We start from the raw sequence: 24,817 nt of genomic DNA on the forward strand, positions 1-24,817 counted from the left end.
GCTGCGTGAAAAAAAGCCAGCAGGTGAATATGTATGTAATTTTGATTTATTGCAACGCTGCTTACTTTGGTTTGTCACAGGCGAATGGGAAATGAATTAAAATCGGGAAAAATTTACATAAAAACATTAAATATGTGTACATATATGTAATGCCTGTAGTTGGCAAGTCTACATAAAAGCTAAATTAGAAATCTGCATTGACGCAGGACGCAAAGGCATCTCGGTATTTGAGGTTTCCAGTCGTGTACACTATATTTGTGGTGGTGGTGGTCGTGAATGTGGCGGCCAAGCGGCGGCTGGTTGGTCGGTGGTTTGGGGGCGCGCATCAGCTTGTGGCTTGCGGATCCCTTGTGCCGCCCGCCGCAGTTGTTGAGTTTAGCGGTAACATGGTTTTGATATTAGCATGCGTACATTTGCGCCGCAGTTCCGCCGTTCCGTCGGGTGCGACAGGTTACGGCTGCAGCGCCACCTTTCTTATATCCACTTCAGCCGGCACCACGGGTGGCCGAACTTCAATGCCGCGCACTGGCTGTCGGTCCAAGTGATGAATTACTTTGTAAACTTCACTTCTATTCAAGTCGATTTTCTTTTCAGGCTTTTGATACTTCATGAAGTTGACTCTGTATGTGTGTGTGCGAGCATTGTGGTGGTCCGACATGCGCCGACATACGCCGAGCACAGAAAAAGCACGAACACGAATTAAATGGAATAAAATAGAGCACAAAGAGAAATTATTTTCAACATACAGCAAGTTGCTATGCAATAGTTGTAGCAATTGTACAGACATAATAGAAATGAGGAAAGCGGCAAAAAAGGTGAAATGTGAATTGTGAAATGGTGAAATGCTGGCTGCTGGTGGAAAAAGTATGAGTAAAATGAAAAGCATGTCGATAAAAACTATTGAATGTTGGATGAAATAAAATAAATTGCTTGGTGAGCAGGGACTTCAAACTGCCAGTCAGCCCGTCAGCCGTTCAGCTGGTCTAACATTGCGCTGACCCGACCGCTGAAGTTACACGCGAGCACAAGAATGAAGCGGGCGAAGGGTGGGGGGTTAGGAAAAACACGGAACAAACAAACATTAACGCACATGAATGAAAATTTGATTGAAGTGCAATTGATTGTTCATCACTCTTTGTCGTAATGATGCTGTGCGCGCGTGTGTGTGAGTGGTATTTATTGCGTCGATGAGTGTGCAATGTTCGGTTTTACATATATGTATGTATATAAGTAATTCAAGAGTGGAAGACTGCACTGTCGTTTATTTCTTTATGGGAATTGTTCGACTGACAGTTGAAACTGCAATAACTTTTATTCAATATAATGTATACAAAAACAACAACATAAAAATTTAATTATATTTGTTAATGTTTTATGAAACAAATTTTAATGGAGAAGAGGCAACTGTATTTCTTAAACGCGCCTGAAGTTTACACTTTACAATGAAAATATTTGGTAGTTGAAAAAGTCTTTTCGTACTTCATTTCAAACTTCAACTTATTCTTTTTATATTTATAAAGAACTTTAATGAACCAAAGATGTATCATTTTGATCGATCACTTTTTGCTATTTTCCCGCTAGAGACAGTATTTCATCAGTGTAAAACTTTTCCGGTTTCTCGGCGAAAAACTACGACAAGTAATTTTCACAGGCTTCTCTTGAAGCCAACTTTACTCCATTAAGGGAGTTCTGCTTTGACCGAAACAAATGGTAGTCCGATGGTGCAAGGTCAGGGCTATATGGTGGATGCATCAAAACTTCCCAGCCAAGCTCTCCCAGTTTTTGCCGAGTCATCAAAGATGTGTGTGTTCTAGCGCCGTCCTGATGGAAGACGAAGCCCTTTCTGTTGATCAGTTCTGTATGTTTTTATTTCGATTGCTTGCTTCAATCTCATCAGTTGTTGACAGCAAAATATAAAATCACTCGTTCAACCAGGCTGGAGCAGATCATAGTGGATAATTCTTTTCCAACCCCACCATTGTTGATGCCGTGGCGTTGCGTGGTCATTTTTGAACAGCTGTAACTTTTTTGCAGCTTCTCTGAATTTAGTATTTTTTTTTGTTAAATGAAGCTTAAAATTTCACCTTTGCAATACTAAATGGTATGACACAATATGATTGATAGCACTAGAGATATACGACTGCAACGACATCTATTGACAAAATACGAAAAGACTTTTTCGACTACCCAATATTCACGAGCTACAACCAGTTTAAAGCCTTTCGTTCGCTGAAAGTGCTGCAGCACAACTTTAAACTCTCACACACGAAAATAGCATACATAAATAGAACTCGGCAAGCTTGGAGTGCCTGCTTAGTGGAACCGTGTAGTGGTGGCATACAGCGCATATTTACATACTTATATCAAAACCGACAGCTTATTATATTTTCCGGCAGGATGGTCATTGGCATATGAAGTGATCTATCTTTACAAATTTCATTCGATTTGCTTTTCAAACAAACTATTCTCCGGTAAAACATAAAATAATAATGATTATTCTTTTCATTCGCATGTAGACTTTCTTAAGCTTTCTTAGCAGCGTATTTTATATTACATGAAGCTCCAACGTATTGCCGACCTAAGCAAGGTGTGCATGAACTGCCATATATAAAAACGTATGTACGTCCATATTGAAATCAGGCGAAGGATATTGGGTTGCGATCTTTGTACAGCACTCGACCAATTAAAAGTTAGCAGTTTCATTTGCTTAGCAAAATAGCAAAATGAATTTCCTTTAATTCACTACTAAATAAATAGAGAGTGCCAATTTCAACTTCGGATGAATAAATATGAACTATAGGCAACAAAAAAAATACAACAAAGCTATGCAAAGGCTGATGAAACTCCACTACCTTCAATCTTCAATCGCAAAAGAATGAAAGGAATGCATTAATTGGCAAATAAATGTGTAATTGCTGCTGCTATTAAAAAATTGGCAAATATTCACGTGAAAGGCTGCACAATACACGAAGCAATGGATGAGAAAGTGAACATGAATCGAAAATAAATTGAATGGAAAATGCTATCACACACACATAATATAACCGTAAAAATTCAATGGGTTGAAGATATGGACAGTTTGCTTCGAGCGCCGCCAATCACTAAATGGCAAATTGAATCGTGGCACAAAGGAAGTGAGGGTCGGACACAAAATCTTAATCAGGGTATGTCGAGGATACTGTTCTTCTATGCACACGCTCACATGCTCAAACGAACTTAAAAAGTACAAAAATGTGTATAAATTCATATTATTATAAATGTTAGTTGTATGTCGGTCCGTGTAAATCATTTCATGCATACCTTGGGTCGTAGCCAAGCAACGGACTTTCAAATGTGCAACTGCGTTGGTGATATTTATGTAAATGCCGATGAGTGCCGACGAATGCAGATGTGATGAAATGTGCACACAAATAACATTATGTAGATGATGTTTGGTTGTTGTTGTTGTCGTCAAATGCCATAGATCATGAAGTTGATACGAAAGTAAATGAAATGAGGGAAATGCAAAAAATGTTGTAAATAAAATAACTGTACAAATGGTGTGCGTAACTGCGCATTATTATTAAAAGCATTAAGTTGTTGATGAAATTAAACTGTATTATAGAGTCTCGAGGTCACAATCATGCAACAATATTAAAGTCAGCTGTCTGTGAGTTGAACTAAACTTTAATTTTGAACTTTGTTAGAGTCGTGATCGAGCTTTAGATGAGCTTTTTTTGCTTAACATCGGAGTGAAAGCTTTTACGCCAAATACTACCCCAATAATTCAACTCGGGCAAATATCAGGGAACGTTTTTGAATAAACCATTTTCTTCGTTCTAAGTTACATAAGTGATAGCTTAAAGCTGGCTTACGTTCCGACGGAATTTTATCGGTATTTGAAAACCTTGCATTCAGCTTATTCGCTTTATATGCTTCTAACAAATGCAAGATTTCGTGCCCCACTCTCAAAAAGTTTACTCCTAAATGCGAAAAGATAGAGATTACTATTTTTTCTCTTTTGTGTCATTACAAAAAAAAACAATATTTCTTAAAATGCTGATGAGCTTTTTACTCACGCGACATCTATTCTAACATGCCTATAGAGAATGAAAAAGTTCGAGAGAGCTTTTGAGAACAAAAAAGTTCGAGAGCGCTCTTGCGACCTCTACTAAAACTAAGCAAATAAAGCCTATCCTTTTTTCATTGCTTAAACTCTTAATACGGCAGAAATATCAGTAGAGACAGCAAAACGTATACTCCTGGTTATGTGTGTATTTGCCCTGATCACAGAGGCAGCTCAATAAATAGTACCTTAGGTGAATATGATTAGGCGCACAAAAATCGATTAAATAAATAAAATGAAATATCACTTAAAAATAGAGGTGAGTTGCAAATTTAGTTACCCCAATGTGGTGCCAGTTATGAGTTCCGCTTGCGCACTCAGGGTTTCCGCTATGAACTCGTCGTTGTAGGCATCCTTGGGTCGATACCAACGCCTGCCGCCGGGTAACACAAGCGGACGCTCGGAAGATGGTGTCAATGGGCCAAAAGCGCGTTTTGAGCGACGTGGATTGTTTTTGCGTTCCAACTGCTCCTCGAGTTCCTCGATCACATCGTTGCGCTGCCAGTTTCGAGGCCAGTTTCATGTAATTTACGGTCATTTCAAACTCAAACAAATATACATAAAGTGGGTATAGGTTATAGATATGTGTACGAGTGTGAAGTGGTAGTGGCATACGGCAATGCTCACGTGATAAATCAACGGTTACTTTAAGATTTAATTTTTGTTTGTGAATTTTGTGAGTCATGCGTAGGAAAACGAAAGCTGTAGTCGGGTTTTTGTTAAAATTCAGTATTTATTTGGTTTTCGGAAGGTATATATTTTTGATAAAAATGATAAACTTTTGATATTGCGGTTGGATTTTGAGAAGCTGCCGATTTGGTTAAAGCACGCTCTTGCTTAAATTCTCATCTTCATAATTCAAAGCGTACTGTTTGCCGCTGTAAAAGACCAAAAGCTTTAAATAGGGCTATTATTTAGTGGATAATAAGATAATTGAAAGATCTTAGGGTTAAGTAAGTAGATTGGTTCGGGTAATTAATTGAATTATATATTCCAAAAAAGTGAGCTCGAGGGTCAAAAGTCGATAATAATAAATAATTATGTCTTTAACAGAAGTCGAATAGGAAGAAGGATAGCTAAGGTTGTTATGTTTGACGCCAAAAATCTTGCACAACCGGCACTAATGGAGATTTTCTTGAAGAATTTTAGTTACTAGATTATGTCAATATTCTCCCTCCCACAAAGTCCATATATCTAAATCTATTTATTAAATGAAGGATCCACTAAATCATTAACTTGAATTTCTATACTGGCAAGTATTTTGTGTAACTAGGAAACCACATTATTTGATAAAAAGTAGTGTTACCAACCTTTTGTTTCTTTGCATTCTGTTCCTCCTCCATTTGCTGTGTATCTTCCTTATTTTGTTTTGCCTCCTGAAGCTTCGCTGCGTCCAAAGTTGGCGCATCAGTTGCAATGCTTTCTGTGACCTCCTCTGCAACCGCAGTAACATTCTCAGTAACTGAACCATCCTGTTCGCGACTTGAGTCCAGCTCTTTTGCTATAAATGGAAGAAGAACGTTGCGTGAACCTGCTTCCTATACTGCTTCTTAGCTTTACATTACTTCTCCACAAACAAAACTTACTTTCGCCTTCCGCTTTATTCACTTCAGCGTCTTCATCTATCTTTTCTAGATTAATTGAGCGCGTCTCAGCTAAAGCTGGAACGGGAGTTGGCGATGGCTGAGTTCCGGTCTGTAACTGGAACGCTGGCAGAAGTGTTGCCAACTGCTTTGTGACTGCGTCGAGAGTGGATTGTATGGTGGAGGGAAGGGAAGAAAGTGCGGCCAATTGGCGTTGCACGTCGGCGAGTTGACGTTCCAAAGCTAGTTCCTCTTCGGTTTTTTCACGTTGTGGTATGGAGTTTTTAGGTTCGGTAGAAACTTCTGGCGCAGCTGTAGTATCATTTGCTGTTGTAGACTCTTCAAGTTTCTCTACCAATATTGGTGTCGTCTCCTTTGTGGACGATATTTCTTCGTTATTGCTTTGACCCTCTTCTCCGTTTTCTGCTTGGTTTTCGCCAGCCAATATTATTTTGTCAACCGTGTCTACTTGTTCACCCTCTTTGTCCTCAGCTGGTGGTTCGACTATAATTTTTACTTCTTCCAAATTAGGCAATTCGCTGTCAGTTGGTGGAGGTTCTTCAATTTCCTCAACTTTTGGTGGTGACGGTTGCTTACTTTCAACTGGCACTGTCGGTTCAACTGGTTCTGTTGGTGGTACGATTGGCTGGGGCTAACAATCGAAAGTTGATTAACAGAAATAGTTAGATAACTCCAGCTTAGCTATTTACCATCGGTGATACTGAACGCGATCTTGGGGCTGATTTAACTATCTTAACCTTGTATGCATTGGCGGCTCTGCGCTCAGCCTCGATTTGTTCCTTGCTCTTCGGTATGGGACGATCAGGCTTCACCAGAAACGTTGACCACTTTTTGTTTTCCTTTTCTTTCTCAGCTCTTGTTTTGGTGGCATCTTCATTGAGTGTTCGCAACACATCGCTGGTCATACAGACACCAGGCTTGGGAAAAAGTCTGTAGAAATTTACGCTAATATAATAAAGATTAACAAATAATCATGCATATATTGCAAACGAAACGCACCCCAAGACGTTATGCTCGGTTAGGACCTCTGATTCACCCGAAAGCACTGCGGCGATTTCTTCTTCCACCAACTTGATTTCCGTTTCTTCCGAAAGCACCGACGACGGTCGTTCTGGAAGCTCGGGTAAAATCTCTGTCCGCAGCTCCACTTCATCTTCCAGTTGAGGAGGAATCGGGCTCTTACGTCCACTTATATCGATGAAAGTTAGTGGCGTTGTGGGGCGCTCGGCTCCGTAAACAGGGAACATTTTCGGCACCAATTGCTCTTCGCCCTCACTGCGAAGCAAATACCATTAGAATGTAAAAATAACTCTTAACCCACCACAATGATCTTGTACTATCCATTTACCGTTGAACACCGATGTAGAACACATTTCCACAGTGCCTAATTACTTTGTCTGCCTCTTCGTGTGTCAGTGGCGAGGTGGCTGTGTCGTTAATGCGTACAATGACGTCACCTTCACACAAACCGGCCTCCTCGGCTATGCTGCCCTCATTGACCTAAATTAACGAAAAAGTAATACGAAATATATGAAAATCAAACACCAGCCAAGGGCCTCCTACACAAACAAGAACCATTAAAATGAAAAGGAATAATAACATTAAATTCCCTTTCGCACAGTCGCCGCAATGAGTCAAGTGGCGGCCTGTTTGCTAGGTCAGTGTGTTAATTTCGGCAATGAACTTTTTCACATGCCCACGAAGGGGCCCCCCCAGAGAAGTGCGTGACAGCGAATGCGACAGCCTCATTTGTTTGCGTTCTCACTTCGCGTCCGCTGCTGCTTCGCGGCGGCGGCATTGAATGAAAATGCTCCTGCCTTCGTGGTTTCCTTTCTGTTTATTTGCCTGTCTGGCTAGACATTGAAGTATTGCGAGTTACCCGATTGACAGTTGTCGGCTCAGCGAAAGCGCGCCACGCAGGCAGCGCCAGTGAAGCGCTCACCTCGACGCCGCTGGCGCTGGGCAAGAAGCACGCCAGTGAAGCTATGAAACTGTGTGTGTACACAGAAGTGGGGCAATAAAATGCGAAGAATGCAAATACGCAACGGGACAAAAGAAACTCCAAGTTTATGGCAAAACAATGAGTGATAAAATGGAGTACGCACTCAGATTTCCTCTCGACGACATTCGCCAAGGCAGATACATATATGCAGACTGTAAAAGCACACACCTTTTATCTCAGCTTTTCCGTTATCAATTAAATAGTCGGTTCCTTGTTCGTGGAAACCACCACTCAATTGTACATTGGATTTTCAAATGGAGTTATGTGACAACTCAAGCAATAAGAAAAGCTCTTTGAGGCATAGACTATGGGGAAAGGCCTTGCTAGCTTTAATGGTATGGCAGTTTATCTTTTAAATCTATATACTAATTTAGAGAGATCATTAACACTTTTTACTATATATTAAAAAATAAAAATAAACAAGAAGGCTGAAGCAAATGTGAATATGAAAGAGAGCTCAAAGGTGAGCATTGTCAGCTAATTCGCTACAACTTATGCGGAACAAAACTGGGAATTCTTCAGAATTTAGTTTTCATATTTTGAGAGAACTGCATTTTACTCTCTCAAATTATATTTACCATTCTTTCGGAAACACTTCACGAACTCAGATGTATTTCCTTTTATATACCTTAATCAAAACGCTTTTAGTCCATGTTTCTTTGATCCATTTCGCTTCGAGTTCATTTTATTTGAACCAACACGCCTTAAATTTGCTCTCATATAAACTTGACTGTGTGTAACGGTGAACATAAGGTGTGTGTAATTAAAAATACGAACGAAAGAAGCTAATGTTAATGAGTGCGTAAGTGAGAGAGAGAGAGAGCAGAGAGTAGTGTGGCATTAATGCGAAAGTTAGCTGACAATAATGGCGATGTGATGATTGATGGTTTGACAGATTGGAAAGAGGGCAACGTGGAAGGTTGGCCGACTTGCTGATTAAATAAAGGCAAAGCAGCGACGTTGCGGAGCGATCCTTTGCTCGGCTTTCGTTCATTTTTTCGTTTCATTTGTATGACTGTAGCTATGTGTGTGCGGCTATGTGTAGATATCCGAGCGTGTCTTATCGTATTGTGCTGTCGCACGCACACACTGTCACCCACACATGTGCACTCAAATGAAGGCGATAATAAGCGCATTTGAGTTTGTGTGTGTGCGTTTACCGCACTCTTGCGTGTTGATTGGCAATAATAATAAAATATTTTATGGCCTGTTAATGTTAACGAAAAGTCATTTTAATTATTATTCCATTTGTCGCCATGCTAGCTAGCAAGTGGTCCTTTATATATTTTCCTTCATAGCTTCATAGCAAAATGCACATTAAAGCTGTAAAAGTTGCAGCGCTCTGCCGTTTATTGCCAACATCGTTGAAAGCGAGCGTTTTAATTCTTCAGCCTCACACATACACACGGCCAGCTCACACGCGCACGTACTTACGCACACAACAACGCAGCGAACTTTTCACTACAGTTACGTAATTCCATTTGACCACAAAATTTTTCATTGTTACATTTTTCGCTTTACTGCCGTGGTTGCAGGAGTACCCGAAACCCAAAATGGCCCTGCCGCTGCCCCACCGGCTTGGCCAATGGAGCGCTCATAATAAATAGAATTTCGTAGGCATAAAACCGATTTTGCGTGTGCTACGCGTCCACTAACCTTAACGACCGTCAGCGGAAATTCGAAGTCCGCACCGCCGACCAAACGAAAGCCCCAAGACACGTTCTCGAAGCGACACATTTTAATATCGATCACCATTTTGTATGTTTCAATTTATGCTCCACTTCTTGCGGCAATATTGATAATAGATTTACGACGATTAATAAATTTCCCGTGCAATTAGTTTGCGCTCGGTGTTAGCCCAGCCACTTGGCTAGCAGATGCTACGGCGGTGTAGTGAATATTGGCAACTGACGCGACGACGGCGATGACCATCGGGCGACTACTAGCCGCTTGCCTGTTGGCGCTTGGCGGTGAGTGCTGCTCGACCGGCAGCCGATGTTGCTGTTGTTACTTGTTGCATCGTCTGTATCGCTACTCCTGCTGTAAAGTCACGAACCTCACGGCTGCCAATCGCTTCCTCATTTTCTTGCCACACAACAAACCACACACACACAAAGCCACGCGCTCACACACGCGCAACTTCGTTAGCTCGCCGCTGGCTGATAATGAAATTTATGTCGTTGAGTGTGACCGGCTGGCTAATAAAGTGGCTGCCGCTAACCGCGCGCCTGTCCGTCGGACAATCAATACAATTTGCCGTGGCGACGTGACTGGCTGACAGCCATTTCTCATTGATTGGGCACTAAGATGTTGGCGATAATTTATTTCTGTTGCTTTGGCATTTTCAGCTCTAATGCGTTCGCCGCAGTTTCTGGCTTGTTTCTCAATCGCTTTATTTGCCATGTTTATTCACTTTCTATTGGTTCGCTCATTTATTGTCGCATGGCTTCTGCATTGCGTTATTTCGTTGTGGCACGAATTGCTCGCCAATTTTTGCGGAACACAATTCGATTTGTTTTAATGCAATTTCTCACTTTCGGACTAAGAGTTTATTGTAAGAGCCTTGTTATCGCCAATTATCGGCAACGTTATCGCAAGCAAAAATGGATGAGATGTTAGAGATCATGCGTAAAGCATCAGATTCTGACCGCCTGGAGGTGTTAGCGAAGCTCGGTTTTGTAGAGCGGACGTTCGATTAAAAAGAAAGAACCTCAATCAGTCATTCAAGAGAGCAAAAAGGCTTAGTTAGCCGTTTTGCTCCACAAGACATTTAACAATATATAGAAATATGGTAGCATATAGCCCATGAAGGCTTGACAACAAAGCGAGTATCAAAAAGATTCGAGAACTTCTTCTGTACTGGCGTAGACACCGCTTACCCTTCTCTCATCAGATGTTGCTATCAGTCATGCCTCCGCAATATTTAGCAGGACAGGGATGATGAGTGACTTGTAGAATTTGGCCTTTAATCGTCGGGAGAGGACTTTACTTTTCTCAATTGCCTACTCAGTCCGAAGTAGCACCTGTTAGCTAGAGTTATTCTGCGTTGGATTTCGAGACTGACGTTGTTGTTGGTGTTAAAACTAGTTCCAAGATAGACGAAATTATCTACGACTTCGGAGTTATGACTGTCAGCGGTCACGGGGGAGCCTAGTTACGAGTGCGACGACTACTTGTTTGATGACAGTAGATCTTTCGTCTTGTCCTCGTTCACTGTCAGTCCCATTTTCTTCGCTTTTTTATTCAGTCTAGAAAAAGAAGGACTAGCGGCGCGGTAGTGATTCCAATGATGTCAATATCAGCAGGAGGACACACTTATGGAAGATACGTTCATTTAATGTTATCCAGAAGAGCAGTGCCGTTTTGGATCGAACTGCCTGAGACTCAACTCATCTCTGGAGATCGTCCACCTTCTTACTTCCCACATAACATTCCTTTCTCCTTGGTTCGTGCTGTCTCACAACGTAATGTTTACCATTTACTTGCTCTTTCATTTGTCGTCTCCTTGTCTCGTTTCCTTAATTGTATTTCTCTTTCATTTGTCGTCTCCTTGTTTCGTTTCCTTAATTGTCTTTCTCTTTCATTTGTCGTCTCCCTGTCTCGTTTTCTTAATTGTTATGCAAGCAGCGCGACAATTTTTCACTTACAAAGTGCTACTTACTCGCAATCCCGCAACATTTTAAAGCTCAAACTTGTAATAATTGGAGCTTCAGTGGATGAGTGAGAAATAATACAAAAACAATCACTTGCTATTATCTGCCATAAACTTTTGCACACTTTGTATTGTTTTAAGTTACGAAAACAATCGTTTCAACACTTGTGAATGAAGTAGAAAACTAACTCATGCATATAGACTTCATGCAACCGCTGTCATTGTGCATACAGTATGTCTCAAAACTACGCGCAGCTTAAGCGATATTCATCGGCATTGAACTATTGACAAAGCAGGTTCAGGATTTTGATCTGAGCTAATGAAATTGTAATTAAATTCCCCGGGTAAATGATATTTAAAATACATGTATTTTGCTAAGTTGACAGCACTGTCTATGGTTATTACGCCAAACATCAGCACGATCTGTCAACCAGTTTGTTTGCAGCAGCTGCTTAAGTCGGTACACCTCAGTAGTGCGTTGCGATTTCTACAATGGATAAATGTATCGAACAAAGAATTTGTTTCAAATTTGGTATTTCTAACCAAATTTCTTGTGCGAAATCGTTGGAAATATTGCAAAAGGCTTATAGTGATTTAGTTTTATCAAAAACACAAACCTACGCGTGGTACGAAGCCTTCAAAAACGGTCGAGAGATCGTTGAAGATATACCTCGTTCTGGACAACCTGTGACCTCTTCAACTGATGAAAATATTAAAAAGGTGAAAGATATCGTGCTTAAAAATCGTCAAGCATGTGTTAGAGAGATGACGAGAGAGCTCGACATCTCTCGCAAGTCGCTTTGTACGATTTTTGTGGATATTTTGGGAATGAAACGCATTCTGGATCGACTCGTTCCGCAAAAGCTGAATTTTTCACCGTAAACAGACCTCCTTAGACATGCTTCCTCATGCCAATTTTCATCCCACATTCATGAAGAGTATTATAGCTACCAATGAGACATGGGTTTATGAGTTTGGCATACATATATCAACACTCATTGCAATAGAACTCGTTTTCAGCCGTTCGAAGAAATGAAACAAAACTCGCTGAAGGAGCTGAAGGCCAGACCAAAAAGTGCTTATGAAAAGGGTTTAGAAGACTGAAACTATCGTTGAATATTTTGCGTTTTATTGACAATTTCCAGGTACTCTTTTGTCCGTATCTATATCTCGCTACTTCTGGTTCCCTGGTATCGAAGCTCTCTCTCAAAGTATTGATTTAGTTTCGGATGTCACTGTATGCAGTTGCCACAATCAAATTTGCATATTTTTCTGTGACTATAAACCTCAAAAACGGACTGAAAGTTTTTGACGTTCGCATAAATAAATATTTGTGTAGGTGTGTATTTGAATGTGCTGTGCGTGTGGCCATTTTCGTATAAAAAGCGAAAACATTTTGCTCAGTTGTAAACAAGAAGTTTAACCCTTTTCCACTACAAAATTCGAGCAAATTGTTTTCAAATATAAAACACAATCCTTATGCTACGGACTTGGCTCCTAACAATATGCAACCATTTGCATTTCAACTACATCCACTCGGACGGACTATGGACATGTGGCTAGCTACAGCAGTGCCGTGCGGCAGCCCGAACCTGGCACAAAGGCATGCGCACACAAACAGCTGAGTAAATATGGCAACAGTATGCGAAAAATACAAAATACAAAATTGTGGTTGTGTGCAACGGGTATTTGTGTGTGTGCGCCTTTCTCCTCTTCCTGCATTTATGCTGCGGTTGTGTAACACTAAGCCATAGGCACTTTGTCAACTTTTATAAAATTTAACGACTTTTGTAGGAGTTTTATGTGAACAAAGCACACACAAACACATACATGCACACACACGTGCATATGCAAACAAGATGTGTAAGCAAATATTATATTTAGGTGGACATTTACATTTATATAAGCCCAAAGTGTTCGTAATAAAGTTGGCAGATATTGTACAGATTTGTTCTAATTGAAAACTACCTGTAATTGTTAGCTGGCAAAAACGAGGCATGCAACTTCTGTCAATTTGCCACCGCACAAATTTTAATTGTCCTAGTTGCAACACTTGCAGTGCTTGTCCGTGTGTGTGTGTGGCTTGGTTTTTTCGGGCTTTCGACCGCAGCGTTTGCAGAGCGCTTTATTTGGGCGCTTTGATTACAAGTTATAAATTACATGCACAGAATGCACAGACTCCGAATGCTTTCAAATTTATTTATTTAATTAATTAACTTATGTCATGCGTTATGAATCAAGAGTATTAAAACTCACACACAAACATACTCGCACACACGGACGTGCTTTGCCTGTAATTTTCAACGAATTTAATAACTATGCAAGGAGCGTTCGTGCGGCAGAAACGATTGTGTTACGAGCAAACGCTTAACGAATTCGAGTTTGCAAAGGTATTAAAGCGCCCTATTTTGGGCTCTTTTTCGGGGGAGCATGAACGCTACTCCAAAATGCATTCCACCACACTCGGCACTTGCTGCAAGAGCTAAATTTTTACTGTCGAACTGACAAAATTGGATTTTTTAACACAAGGCAATTTTTGCTAATATTGAATAACAGCCGCTTGTGAACGTGTGTGTGTGCTTCCCTACCGAGATTCATACGAACTATATGTACGAAACATGTGTGTTCGAAGGCTCACGCTTGTACGACTATGTTCATAGATGCCATAGATGCAGCAGATGAACAAATGGGAAAACAATAATGCTGCTGACAGTTTTTGGAAAACTGCTGCATACCGAGCATTTGCAAACAGTTATGAAAAGTTAAATTATGTTACATTTCATATCAGCTGCAAACTTTAGTTCGAACAAAGTCCGGCTCGCTTATATCCAGCCCGCTGGCTGCAGTACATGTAATGGTGATTGGAGCGGCTGGGCCATTGGCGTTGTAATTTTGGCTTTGCGGCATGACTAAACGCCATCTCGGACGAATAAAACTGCTCCGTTTCGGCTGTCGTTTTTTGTTGTTGGCCTTCTAATCTGAAAACACACATGCATGCATTTACGGGGAGCGAGTCCAGTGTGTAGCCACAGACACCTACTTCCAGCCATATGTTTTTCGGCTGCTTTAAACTGCTCTGCACTTGCTCGTGTGCGAGGGGTCTCAGCTTGTTTTGGCAGCTATTAAATATTTAGCATTTAGTTAGCTTGTGTAGTTTATTCTTATCTAATAACAGTTAATATTTAAGAAGCATTATTGCAAATTGTATTTAGGAAGCTGGGCGAGTTTAGGTGAATTATCTGCTGGATAAGGGAGTGGACTTAAATAATAGATGACAAATGTCTATTAGCCTAATATTTTAGTTGCTGTATTAAGCAATAAATTGTACTGGATGTTTCTTCTGCTCCTTTTTACCACAAATGTTAAGCATTTCGAACTAACTCTCTGACTCATATTCATAACTCATATTCCCGGAAAATTGAGTAAGAAATTTTGCTATCAGAATGCAACTTAGAATGCCCATTGTGATACCACCTGGACTAGAGTCCCCCCTCCCCCCTTTCTGAACAACCATGTGCTTTTGATGAAATTTATCAACTCGAATAGATTTTTTCCGATAACCTCCGAGATGCCGTCATGAAACCCTCGACCGATAATTGCAATTATTTTCCTATATATTCCCATAGATTTGCATAGACGACGATTTATAATCTCCTCCTCCTCTATCTCCTGATAGTTTCTACAGTGGTCGTTCTATGGCATTCCTAGTTTACTGGCATTTCTGCCTATCAGGTGCAGTGACCTATGAGCAGTCTTGCTAGAGTTCTTATAAAGGATGGATCACCCATTCCAGGTTCCCTCCTATTTTTAATGAAAAAATACAGAAACTTCAAATTTAACGGGAAATGTTTATTAAGTATCATTCGAAAGAATATACTCTGGCATTTATTTTATGAAGATAAAAATTTATTTTATATTGGTCGCGGCTACGTCTCAGGTGGTACATCCGTTGAGTCCAATTTTCGATTACTCGTTCGACCATTTCGACTGGTAATCGGCGAATGACACGCATGATGTTCAATCGGCAAGTCTTAGTATAAGATTGTCATCACTGGACCAATGCCTTACAGCAGTGCTGCTCCGTATCCCGGTCCCGGAGGAATTTTTCTGCTGCGTCTGCGCCAAAAGACCACCTCGTTTATGTGTAATAAATGCAATGGATGGAGCCATCTTAAGACCCGCTCAGGTTTTAGAACACACAGGGAGTGAACCTATGCTGCCAACGTACTACTTGAACCTTAGCCTCTACGGCTGTGCAATCTGCACTTAGTTCGCGCACTGCTCCGCCACTCCACCAGAGTAGCCAATAGAGGACCTCCACGGACCATAGGAGCTCAAATAGGCAGCATGACAGCCATTCTCATCATCATCATTAGATCAGAGTATAGCTCGCTTCATCCCGATGGGAAGAATCGCGGAACTACGCCCTAATTTCCCAGCCGAAGCAGCTGGTTTAGATAATGAGCGAGTCATCTTACGCCATGCCGATCCCTGTGATCCCCGAATATGAAATCTCAATTTGGAGATTCGGCAAATGGTAAACTAACACAAGCGGAAAAAATAGATAGAGCACCTGAAGTCCTGCAAACTCTCCACCGGCGTGAGTACGCTTTGGACTACTGTCAAGGCTTCTTCTAATCCAAACAGACATGAAGACCGAGTTGACATTCAAATCGTCCAAATCGTCGCACTATCGAGAAGAGATCCATATTTGTTGGTTTTCAAAGTCCGTTCTGGAAGTAGCATTCTTTGAGAAAACTATTTCAGAATGAATAAACTATTCTTAGAGCAGATGAAATCTAGCTATTAACTCAACTCAAATCAATATCTTCTGTGGGACCCATGTGAAGCCATTGACAATTAAGAAACGCTTATAAGAGTGGAATAACAATGCAATAATAGACGAGATCATCAACGGCATCTCATTACTGGCGATGTGCTCCGACCACAGCCATACGCTCTCGCATAAACCTTATCAGACGACAACTTAACTTGAGCACATTTCAAATGGCCAGCTTGGACATGCGAACAGGAGCATTTCAGCACTTTGCGACATGCAACAAATTTCAAACTAAATGGACTAAAGTAACGGTGCGGAGCATAAAAATACTAAGCCATAAATTTTTATTTCGAAACCATTTGCCAGCAACCGAATGAGAACAAAAGCAACACACGACTAAGCTGGAGTTATCGCATTGCGTAAATGTGTCTGTGTGTGTGTGTGCAGCACCATACAAGTACAGGAGGGAGGATTGTGGGGCTGTAAGTGTATTACGAATGAATTATCATTAGACACAAGTGCAAACACACACAGCAACAACAACTGCGCTTTATAGTTGTATGTGCTTACTTAAACGTGTATATTCTACATAAGTGTATCCACAGCACATTTGTGTTGATTAGAGCGCATTCCAGGCGACACTTCGGCATGGAAGACGCATTCGCAAGCGGATATGCATACACACGTCGCCAACGTCTTTACGTTGAAGCTTGCGTTGCTGCGCACTCGGACAACCATTTATAAAAGTTGGTGAGGCGGAGGCGCTTTAGCTGGCAACGCAGACGGGGACCGGAAATAGTCACACAAACAAATAAAGCAAAACGGAAGGTCTTACGAACAATAAGTACAAACTGTGGAGAACAACGACACAAACGAACAAGCAAACAAACAGATATTAATATGTTATACAAGTAACAGAGAAAAAACAGAAAAAGGCAGCATACGTCAACCGGAAATAGCCACATTCCATTCGTACGTAATGAAAAGTTATCATGAAAATTTAATGCGATAACCCACGCAGAACACGCCCTCACACACACACACACACACACATTGAATGGATACAGTACCGAGAGCGAGAGCAGACCGCCTTTCGCAATGGTCCTTTATTCACACTAAATGACCGACGCGGCGCCCCTGCAGCACACACGTCCCTTCGACCGACCAACCGACGCCAAATATCAAGAAAACCCCAACCGTTTGGGGAATGCGGAGCTGGAGCAAACATGTGAGTGGACTGCAACAAAGAATTGAAGTGCGACAATAACAGGACAAAACCATGGAAGCCAAAACAAATAGCGAAATCAACAACAAACAAATAGAAAAGCAGCAAAACCCAGAGAAATAAGAATGTGCTAAGTAGAGAACAGCAGACAAGCGCTTTGGGATAGCAGGGAGCGAGGATTGCAAAGGAGAGTGCGCAGGCAGTGAGCTGCCATAAAAAGGAATCACTCGTAAAAACGATGCAGAAGCGAACTGCAAATGACCAATAACCAAACAAAATATGTTGATAACAACAAAAGGTACCCATATGACAAGTGCACACAACGTTACACACATACAGACCCACTAATTTGGGTATGCCTGGTGAACCGTTCGGCAGTTGAGCCTCGAGCTGAGCTGAAAGGATTAGTGTGTGCAGCTACATATTAGGGCTTTATCGTCGTCTACACGCAAGCACATTCTTAACGTAACGCGTCTTGCCACAGACCCTAAAAACAAATGTATGAGGTAAACCATAGACTTCCAAGTTCTATAGCAGAACTAGTAAAATTTCGTTCCAACTTTGACAACTCAACTATTTTGGCATATTGAGTCCGTAGATTAGTAGGGTTCCACTTGCAGGGAAGCTCTCAGGCAGCTGGTGCTACGCGAGTGAACTTTGGCTGTTAAAGTTCTTACTTCTGTGGTGCTAGAGATTAGTGATGTGCAGGGTTTCTCAGGAAAATAATAGGACTGAGTCTATTGAAAAAAATTAATTGAACCAATTGTTACAATTCTTTAAAAACTTTTAAAATAGGAAATAGGAAGGCGTGCCGGAAAGCATCTGGACTGTAGGGCGGCTGCGGAAGCTTTGGGATACCGGTCTTGGTTAGGTATCTGTTCACAGGAAAGACGGTGTGATCCGGGGCCGTTGTGGTGGTGCAAATTCCAATCGGCTGCGTTGTCTTGTCGGACCCGATTGACCCTTCGTTTGAGTCTCTTGAGGACTGAGCAAAACTTGGCGTTGACGTTTTGTCCAGGAGAAGCAAATTCATGGTGGACAATGCCTTTGATGTCAAAAAAACAAGGTCTCCCAGCATGGTCTTTATCAACGATCTTTTCCCGGCCCTCCAAAAAGGTAATTTCTTGACCATAAGGAACTGGACTGCTGTGAAACTGGTTGGAGTCTGAACAGTCTGGCTTTATCTTTATCTTAAAATATACTTGATTTCGTATGAAACTTGGCATCCCGAAGAACCTCAAGTATTAAGTCCTCGATAGACGGGTGAAAACGAACCGCGGTTGTCTGGTTAAAACTTACAGTTCATTCTAAGTGGAAAGTGGTTTGCAACTAGTTTTTTTGAGTGCCGCCAACACATGTGGTCAGCGAGCAAGGTTGTGTGTGTGTTGTCATGTAGCTTAAACTGTGGTGCCAAATGTATAATTTAGATAAATTTCCCATTTTATGTTGCATGCCACTACACGTTGTACGTGTGTCCATATGTATGTGCGCAACTTTTTCACATTTGTTTTAAGTTGCCCTTCCATTCAATTTGCGATGTGTACTTGTTTAGTTATAGCGCGCAGAAGTGGCAGCAAGTGCTGTTGACTATTCCAGCTACTTGTGCAGCATAAACAACCAATCAGAGCATTTTAAGTGCTTGCGTAGTGCATACTTATCTATTTACACTCGACAGTTAAAGAGCTACAGAGCTTTAAGTGACGTGCTAGCCAATATAGACGTTGCCATATAACCACAATTTTATGTTTAATTTCGAGCAAGCTCTGGTTGTTTTCTCCCTTAACCCATTTTTATGTCGAACAACGTTAATATTTGGTGTTTGGATACACCCGAAGTTCAAATAAAAAACCAGCTTGCCTTACATTTCACTAAACTCTTTCCTTTAAGAAACTTTCACTAAACTCTTTCCTTTAAGATGAATGCTTAGTCTTAAAGACTTACTAATAACCCGAGGTACTTCACACGCAAATTATTTCCAAACCGGTTAGTTAAAACCTACAAAGTCGTTATTCTATAAAAATCGTATCGGCAGTGCTTGTAAAACAGGCAATTGCTAACAAAATAACTCACGACGTTTATTAGATTCGAACATAGCTAAGTTAGTGCCAAATTTGTGCACGTGACTGCATATGCAACATACTTAAGTGTATTAGATTGTAGATGCTTAATATCATCATAGCGTTCAACTTAAACCAAACTTTATTTTCCTGAAGTTTGTACTTCTTGCGGCAACAACTTCCCTCTCAGATATTACACAATCTCACACACACAAGCGTTTGGACCAAACTGGCTTCCGCCTCAGCGTCCAACGGCACTCATGTTGAAATCGATAAGCTATGAACGGAAAATAAATACAAATTTTCCCAAATATGCCGACAAATCGAGATACGGCAAATGCATGAATATCTATGCAAAGACATTGCCATTTGAACAGAGATACAAGCACCGTCAGAGACTAAATTTCAAAAGCTCGTAAGTTCAGAGTTCTTTTTGGCAAAGGTAAAATTATAAATATGGCCAATATGAAACTGATATATTGATAAAAGATCCAATGTTTTAATTTACAAACATGGGTTTACATTTCAAAACATCGATATTTTTCATTATCTTATTGAATTCTAAAATATTTCTAGAATATTGTTCCAAATTTTTATAGTTAATCCGAGTTATAATTTCAGAGATACAGCCTTGAGAGCTTGTGCGTTCGAGGCTAGCTAGGCTAAGTGCGCCGTGTATTTTTGTGTGTTTTTGAAGTCGGTTGGCAATATTTTTCGAGAACTACTCCGATCTTCGTGAAATTTTACACAGGTCTTTGAGCTACAATTCTTAAAGACTTGGACTAAGGATTTTTTTTCTATTACAACTAAAAAATTTTAATTTTTTTGTAAAAATGTTTGCCAAAAATCCAACCCCAGTTTTTTTCTCAACCAACTTCTATGTCAAGGTTTTAACGAAAATACTTATTTTTTCACCTTAGATTATACTGCAAGGAGTTATCCTGCCAAAACGGGCGCATCTTTTTTCCGAGGGGTCACCGAAAATGGCGTTGCAATGGTCGGGCTTAAAATATTTTTTTACGAAAATTTCTAAATTGCTTTGCTAATAGTGTATGCTTGTGACAATAAAAAGTTGTAATAAAATATTTGACTCTTTTTTTTTTTTTTGAGAAAAAATTGTTGAAAAAAGGCTGTTTTTAACCCGTGGAATCCCATGTAACCCCTTAATAATTATTCCTGCTATTCTCAATTTGAGCGAAATTAGCGGGTTTCAAAGTCATATATCTCTTAACACGCAGCTTGAATTGAAATCCAGTAATATTTTCTGGATAACTTTTATAACGACTTATCTGCCTTCTGCCACAAAGCCAAGCGTTGCATTCTCAAGTTGCCGGGGGAAGGTTGCAACGAGCATTGGGCAGCTGCGGTAGCTTCTTCCGTCGGTTACGATGAACTCGTTTGTGTTCTCCGTTTATTTGGTCGGTTGGCTAGCCAACTGCTTGACCATTACACAGCAACTGGACACCAAATGGACAAACGTGAAGCGCTGTTGGCTTGTATGTGGGTGTTTGTTTCGTGTACAAACTTGCAACTTGAAGAGCAGTTGTGCAGTTAAAAAGAAGACACATAAACTGCGCACGAACTCAGAGTTTATTTGAGTATTTAGTAAATACAAAATTGCAGATAAATTTAAAGAAATTCGGGCAAGCGTTTTTAAAGTTAGGAAAGGAAAGAAGTCTACCTCAATAAACCTGGTTTGTCTACCTTGACATAATAGCTGTCAGAGCCATTATCGTAGAACAGGAATTTCGTTAAAAGCGTTTGCAGTCAAATGCATGAAACCTGTTATGCAATTATCTATTTTTTTGGTGAGCCTTTGGATTAAAAATTTTATTAGTTTGCTGTGTTGCGTAAATCTCTTTTGCCAATTTCAATTAAAAATTTAACAGAATCCTCCTTGTTTTGCTGCAATCAATTAACATATTGTTGTTGTAAGTTTGTTTAGAATTTTATTGTCTATGAAAGTTCATGCAAACTCTGCTCGGAGAACTTTGCGCAAAAGCTGTTTTACTATATAGTTTGACGCTTGTTTTTGTTATTATTGTTGGGCGAAGGCTTACGCAAATGTTTGCGTGTTATATAAATTTAATGAAAAATTTTACTTTTTTGTTGGTTGCTGTTGAAGCCACATGAAAGGCAGCGACTGCGTGCAGCTTATCATTTAAATTTTCGTTGCTATTTCGTTGTAGAGGGTATTAAATATTATAAGCCGTGCACTCAAAATACTTTAACCAACTCTGAAGCGATGTGCATGCGCTGATTTGCAACATTTCGCGCTGGGCTTGGAAATCATTGCTACAACTAATGCCACTACATGCGGAGAGCCAACCACACGAGAGCTTAAGGCATTGCCACAATTGTGAGGGAGAATCCTAAAAGCCACTGTTGCATGGCGGTATTGAGCTGGAGCCTTTTGTTCGTGTTTTATATTTTTCTACTTTGTGTTGAACCTACAAAATAGCGCATTGCAAATATTTGATAACTGAAAATTGTGTTAAAAAAGATTTTCACACTGAAATTATTGGAAGCGTGAATAATTCCTTCAGAATCATGAGCTTTGAGTCACAATATACTACTGAATGGTTTTCCACGAATTGCTTTATATTATACTGATGATATTTATATTCGAACTAATTAACAAAAGTCTGATATCTTGACTAAAACTTGACTTGACTTTGGAGCTTGAACCTTGTTTCGACTTCTAACCCTTCCATACTGATTCTCCGTGCCTCTGCTTGACTTTATACTTCACGTGTACATATATCAACCAATTTGTGAATTATTAAAGAGTGATCCATTTTGAGGTTCCCTACTTTTTTAAAGAAAAAACACAGAAATTTTAAAGTCAATCATAATTTTTGGATGGATGGAGTCATGTGTAGAAGTTCACGCAAGTGAGCAAAGTTCTCTGATCGCCATTCACTTGGGAGTGGCCAGAAACGATTCTTTTACACATGGCTCAAGCAGCTCACTACTTCCGGTCTTTGACCAAGTATCCTCTGGGTAGCCTAAGAACATCCGTTCGAAGGCGAGCTAAAGTGAGAAGGCGAAACATTCCCTACAAGGGTTGTGCGCTGGGTTTGGGACCCGCCACGTAAAAAACACCCCCAGTGAAGAGCTACAACCAGCCTCGGATGAGAGACCCCCCTTTTGATGACGACCATGGCAAACGAAATAAGGACTACGAATTGAGGGCATGCACCTGGAATGTCCGGTCCCTTAATTGGGAAGGTGCCGCTGCCCAGCTGGTTGATGTCCTCGTAAAGACAAAGGCTGACATCACCGCCGTCCAAGAAATGCGATGGACGGGACAAGGACAGAGACGAGTAGGTCCTTGTGACATTTACTACAGTGGCCATATAAAGGAGCGCAAGTTTGGTGTTGGATTCGTGGTGGGAGAGAGACTCCGTCGCCGAGTACTATCATTCACTCCTGTGAATGAACGTCTAGCCACAATCCGCATCAAAGCGAGGTTCTTCAACATATCGCTGATTTGCGCCCACGCCCCGACGGAAGAGAAGGACGATGTGATCAAAGATGCCTTTTATGAGTGCTTGATTGATATTGATATCATCGGCCTCAACACCCGCGCCGTTAGTTCTGCTTTCTCCAGGCTGGACAAGGAAGCACAGAAAATGGGTCTGGCAGTGAACGAGGGCAAGACGAAATATCTCCTGTCATCAAACAAACAGTCGTCGCATTCGCGACTTAGCTCTCACGTCACTGGTGACAGTCATAACTTTGAAGTCGTAGATAATTTCGTCTATCTTGGAACCAGCGTAAACACCACCAACAGTGTCAGCCTGGAAATCCAACGCAGGATAACTCTTGCCAACAGGTGCTACTTCGGACTGAGTAGGCAATTGAGAAGCAAAGTCCTCTCTCGACAAACAAAAACCAAACTCTATAAGTCACTCATAATTCCCGTCCTGCTGTATGGTGCAGAGTCTTGGACGATGTCAACAACGGATGAGTCGACGTTGCGAGTTTTCGAGAGAAAAGTTCTGCGAAAGATTTATGGTCCTTTGCGCGTTAGCCACGGCGAATACCGCATTCGATGGAACGATGAGCTGTACGAGATATACGACGACATCGACATAGTTCAGCGAATTAAAAGACAGCGGCTACGCTGGCTAGGTCATGTTGTCCGGATGGAAGAAAACACTCCAGCTCTGAAAATATTCGACGCAGTACCCGCCGGGGGAAGCAGAGGAAGAGGAAGACCTCCACTCCGTTGGAAGGACCAAGTGGAGAAGGACCTGGCTTCGCTTGGAATATCCAATTGGCGCCACGTAGCGAAAAGAAGAAACGACTGGCGCGCTGTTGTTAACTCGGCTATAATCGCTTAAGTGGTTTCTACGCCAATTAAGAAGAAGAAGATCATAATTTGGCATTTCATTTTTGAAGATTGTCTCAGTTGGTCCATCCGTTCAGTCCAATTTTCGATGACTCGTTCGAGCATTTCGATAGATAACACGCCTAATATTTTTCTTCTGGGCCTGAATTGAAGCGATATTGTCCGCATAGACTGTAGACTTCACATATCCTCGCAGAAAAAGTCTAACGGTGTGATATCACACGTCCAGCCCAAAACTTGAAATTAACTGCTCACCAAAGTGTTCTCTCAATAAATCCATTAATTGATGCGATATGTGGGAAGTGGCGGCGTCTTGTTGAACCCAAATGTCGCCGACATCACGAGCTTCAATTTCAGGCATCAAATAGTCGGTTATCATGGCGCGATAACTGTCGCCATTGGCGGTTACGTTCTCACCGGCAGCATTTCTGATGAAATATGGCCCGATGATTCAACCGGCTCAGAGTCCACACAAAATCGGTGTTTTTTCTGGATGAAACGACAGCTCTTGAATCTCTTCCGGTTGTTCTTTGTACCAAATGCGGCAATTTTTCCACGCAAAAAATTGCGTATACGCCTGGGTATACATTTAACGCCAATTAATAAATATTTTCCTGTTCTCCAAATCTATTAAAATATCTTGTGAATATTTTCTAAAAGTTAATATCGTTTTTCTGCGCACCTCGTGATGTACGAAGTCCGTTCGGCTTGCGTGTGAATTAATTTCTTTAATCCACTTTTTAATGTAAAGCTGCATGAAAGTCGCTCAGTACGGATGCTAATATAAACATATGCAGATCTTCGCATGTGCACATATGTGTTTTTTAATATAAGCAAACATATGAAATGTCCATATATATACATATATATATATGTATGTATAGTGAAATTGACAGGGATTTGCGTGTATTTCGTTGTGTTTGTTTATATTAAAAACTCTTGCCGTGGATATTCTTTTCTCTTCATTTTGATTGGAAGTGGAAATTGGTGGAAAATATCTGTTAATTACTCGACGCACACACTCACGCGCCTCGC

The 24,817-nt window shown here is 40.9% G+C and overlaps 2 protein-coding genes across 8 annotated transcripts in view; one reads left to right on the plus strand and one right to left on the minus strand.

Moving 5' to 3' along the window:
* Positions 1 to 24,817, plus strand: part of LOC126762978 (uncharacterized) — a 176,584-nt gene that overhangs the window by 25,694 nt on the left and 126,073 nt on the right. The gene's annotated exons all lie outside the window — the stretch shown is intronic.
* LOC126762979 (RE1-silencing transcription factor) lies at positions 25 to 9,634 on the minus strand. 5 transcript variants are annotated; one of them, XM_050480093.1, is made up of 8 exons: positions 9,368 to 9,634; positions 7,058 to 7,209; positions 6,709 to 6,984; positions 6,399 to 6,639; positions 5,692 to 6,340; positions 5,416 to 5,606; positions 4,386 to 4,603; positions 25 to 620 (listed from the first exon to the last, which is right to left on the minus strand). In XM_050480093.1, exons 1-8 carry the CDS (start codon positions 9,464 to 9,466, stop codon positions 452 to 454), a joined length of 1,995 nt encoding a protein of 664 aa, XP_050336050.1. In that variant the 5' UTR covers positions 9,467 to 9,634; the 3' UTR covers positions 25 to 451. The 5 variants fall into 5 exon arrangements, with proteins under 5 accessions (XP_050336050.1, XP_050336049.1, XP_050336048.1 ...); XM_050480092.1 differs by having other exon boundaries at positions 5,692 to 6,334; positions 6,399 to 6,654; XM_050480091.1 differs by having other exon boundaries at positions 6,399 to 6,654.

The sequence above is a fragment of the Bactrocera neohumeralis genome, chromosome 6 (assembly GCF_024586455.1).
Source record: "Bactrocera neohumeralis isolate Rockhampton chromosome 6, APGP_CSIRO_Bneo_wtdbg2-racon-allhic-juicebox.fasta_v2, whole genome shotgun sequence".
NCBI lineage: Eukaryota > Metazoa > Arthropoda > Insecta > Diptera > Tephritidae > Bactrocera > Bactrocera neohumeralis.